Here is a 3,805-nt window from a genome sequence, read left to right on the forward strand (position 1 = left end):
GTGTGTGTGAGAGAGAGAGAGAGAGTGTGTGTGTGTGTGTGAAAGCTCTGCTGTACCTGCAGCGCCACGCGCCTCCTGAAGAAACACGCCATGAGTCTCGCCGCACGCGACGCGCTGTCAAAATACAAGTCACCAGGCCCCCAAACTCTCCTCTTCTTTAGTTTTTAACAGCGGTTGGCATGCAGCTTATTGGCGCATTACCGCCACCATCTGTTCCGGAGTGTGGATCAATCAGTAGGTTTAGTCTATTCTAGATGATGAGATCAGGAGAAAGGGGGAATAGGTACGGTGGCCGAGAAGTGCAAAACAAATCACAAGTCTGAAAACAAAATAACAAATTACAAACGCAAATGCAAGTCTAAAAAACAAAATAACAATTCAGAAAGCACAACAACAATTCAGAAAGCTAAACAACAAGTCAGAAAACACAATGACAATTCAGACAAACCGGAAGAGGTAGGTATAGTTAGAGAAGAACCAGCCGAAGAACAGCAGAGTCCTGGTAGAAAGTGCGGAGAAGGTGTTAAAGTAGCTCAGTTTAAATGTGTTGTATGAATTGCCCTTACTCTGGAATAAAAAATACAGTGTATATTTAGATTTAGTTAAAAGTGACTGTAAGTCATCAGCTCCAGTGGTGCAGATGGATGAGCGTGTGGCCTTGGCTTTTTGGCGCGATCGACCCGGGTTCGATCCGCCTTTTGCCAAACTTTTTTTTCCTCCCTTTTCAAATCTTGTATTAGCAATGGATTCTATTTACACTATGTTAAAATAGCAGGATTTCTACTATCAAGTATACTACTTGTTGCAAATAGTTGCAATTATCTGCACTTCAGTATTGTAGTACATTATAAAACAGTATGCAATAATAATGTGTGTTGCTCGGCAACCACTTTGTAGCAACCACAACGGTTTCTGAGGAGCTACATTGTTTGGTGGAAGAATACTGTGTTTATTAATATCATTACACTTTATTTGCTCTGTTTTATTCTGTGAAAGCTTACTACGTATATATTTATATATATATATATATTATTTGTTTGTTTGTTTGTGTTATTCTTAAGTGTGAGAATACATAATTGTATTTTGTGATCGATTCAGAGAGTAATCTTGTCATCTCTGCTCAAAACATATCAGAACAAAAGATGAATTGCTATCCTTTTCTCTGTTTCTCCCTCTTGTTCAAAAATATCGAGTTAAACTATAAATTATACTATAATTTGATGAGGACAGCACTGCTTTTGATGAGGACAGCACTGCTCAATGTTCAGCATTTTTACATCGAGATTGTCAAGATTTGACATCTGAAGCTCAAGCCGTCTACAGTTCTTCTGTCGCAGTGATTAATAAAGTCTACATGTGGCATTTGACAAGTAGCAAAAACTAAATGTTACAATAACAATACAATAACTCGATTATATATGAACGTAAATCAGATCAATTTGCAAATCATATTTTATGTTAGAGCATGCACACATTGCCTCTAATAATATGCCTAATGTAGAAAACAGCTCAGTGCAATAGTTTACACACAAATGAAGATTTGCTGAAAATGTGCTCACTCTCAGTCCATCCGAGATCAGGATGAGTGTGTGTCTTCATCAGGTTTGGAGAAATGTAGCACTGCATCAGTGTCTCAGCAGTGGATGCTCTGCAGTGAATGGGTGCCGTCAGAATGAGAGTCCAAACAGCTGATAAACACATCACAATAATCCACAGCACTCCAGTCCATCAGTTAACATCTGGAGAAGACAAAAGCTGAAACACATCCAGCATTAAGACGCTTTTAACTCAAATACCATAGTATTCATAATCCATAATAACGCTTCCTCCAGTGCGTCAGTGTTCTGGTGTGAATCAGGAGAGAAATCTGCACAGATCAAGCAGCGTTTAAACAGCTCTAAACACATATGTGGCTGGATGTTGATGTGAGAGACAACAGCAGATGCACTTGTTCACTGGAGGAAGCGTTATTATGGATTATGAATACTATGGTATTTGAGTTAAAAGCGTCTTAATGCTGGATGTGTTTCAGCTTTTGTCTTCTCCAGATGTTCACTGATGTACTGGAGTGCTGTGGATTATTGTGATGTTTTTATCAGCTGTTTTTTTCAGTTTTGAGGTGAACTGTCACATTACACTATGAATTATAACATATACTTTAATTTCAAAGCAGCTAAATTTGACAAAGTAATCTGCACTGCTGGATATTAGTTGTTCATTTAACATCGTCTCTAACAATGTGCTTTAATTATATTTTTAACAGTGCAGTTGTATTATAATAGTAATATATTACTACCTTTGAGATAAGACATCATATTCTATATATTAACTATAGAAGTAGTATTATGATGTTAAAATTGAGTAGGTTCCTGAGTGGACTGAGTCCACTTTAAAGTCCAGGTAGAAGTCAAAGCAAAGACTTCTTGCTCTGTTCATTTGGACACTGAAAACTACTTCTCAGCGCATCACACCGATGCATCTAGCTTTAAACGCGTGTGCACGACCCCGGACTCCACCACACAGTCTTACAAAATCCTGCGGGAAACGATGGGTTTAGCTGTCAGTAAGAGTTCACAGTAAACACATTAATCAGATTGCATCAACTGCTCCACATCACACTCACGGACCCAAAGAAACATCCACGAGCTAGCAGTGGTTAAGCGTGTAGATTCAGTTGATCTGTTTTCAGTTTCACTTGATACGGTCTCAAGTGTCAGTTTAGGCACTTACTGGTTATCCCAGGCACTTCAGGAATCTAGCACGAGAAACCCAAACTATCCGACCTAAAGTGAACGTACAGCAGCAAGAAACAACAGCAGTTATGTAAACGCTTTATTTGTATACTTTCCCAACATAAGTCACTTAAACTACAGGAGCGGTAAAACCATAATGCAGAGGAAAGGGGCAAAAAAAAAAAGAATTAAAAATCAACAAAAATAAATACAAAGCATGAAAACAGACTCCAATTGAAATAAATGCTGTATTTGATTTGTACATGAAAACTCCAGATGAAAGCCAGGATGTATTTACACAAAGCTATGAACAGCAGTCTCCCTCACACACAGTCTCACATTTATCATGGCAATCGACGTCATTTGCAGCGAATAAAAGGCATTTTACATAAATCAAACATAAAGGATGTAATGACAGGTGACTGTGTAAAAGGCATGGTCAAAACCTAATAAATATCCAGGGTTCAGTAAGAGACACAAGAGCCACTGATTGGAGTAATAGTTGCAGAGGTGTATAAGCAGCCGCTGCAGAGAGAGAGAGAGAGAGTGGTTACGCACTGACAGAAGCCTGACACAAACTCTGTGCCCAGCGGGGGAAAGATGCGATTGGCACTGCTGGAGACCCAGCTGGACCTATCCTGAGCGTCAGGAGCTCACACAGGCAGAGATCCACAGGACAAGACGCCGTCTGACAGCAAGGCGCGCTCAGGACACATCTGCAGAACAACAGCGGTCAGCCGTGAGCCAAAGACAGCGAGCACAACCATCAACACACACCAGAGCAGAGCATACGTACAGCTGGCAGGCTGCTCCCCGAACCGCCTCATCAGCTGGTCATGGGTGAACTTCACGAAAGCATCGTATTGCTCTGGAAAGGCAAAAACAACACGCAACGCCATCAATCAACAAATGCACATTTTGAGCTGTTAAAGGGGTCCTATTATGCTCTTTTACAAAGTCTTGATTTTGTTTTGGGGGTGTACTAGAACAGGCTCTCATACTAGGTTGTTCGAAAAACACGGTATTTTCCCACATATTATACATTATTACAACACCTCTCTCCCCAGTCTGGC

The 3,805-nt window shown here is 40.2% G+C and overlaps 1 protein-coding gene across 1 annotated transcript in view; it reads right to left on the reverse strand.

Annotated features, from left to right (window-relative positions):
- Nucleotides 1-3,361: 3,361 nt before the first annotated feature.
- The window catches only part of LOC107569820 (akirin-2), a 5,793-nt gene continuing 5,349 nt past the window's right edge, over nucleotides 3,362-3,805 (reverse strand). The window contains exons 3-4 of the mRNA XM_016255976.1: nucleotides 3,529-3,632; nucleotides 3,362-3,448 (exon numbers count right to left, since the gene is read on the reverse strand). Of these exons, the coding sequence (XP_016111462.1) occupies nucleotides 3,438-3,448; nucleotides 3,529-3,632 (115 nt within the window). The 3' untranslated portion in view covers nucleotides 3,362-3,437. The remainder of the gene's footprint in view (nucleotides 3,449-3,528; nucleotides 3,633-3,805) is intronic.

Source organism: Sinocyclocheilus grahami, unplaced genomic scaffold (assembly GCF_001515645.1).
Source record: "Sinocyclocheilus grahami isolate Dianchi unplaced genomic scaffold, SAMN03320097.WGS_v1.1 scaffold1384.1, whole genome shotgun sequence".
Taxonomy (NCBI): Eukaryota; Metazoa; Chordata; class Actinopteri; order Cypriniformes; family Cyprinidae; genus Sinocyclocheilus; species Sinocyclocheilus grahami.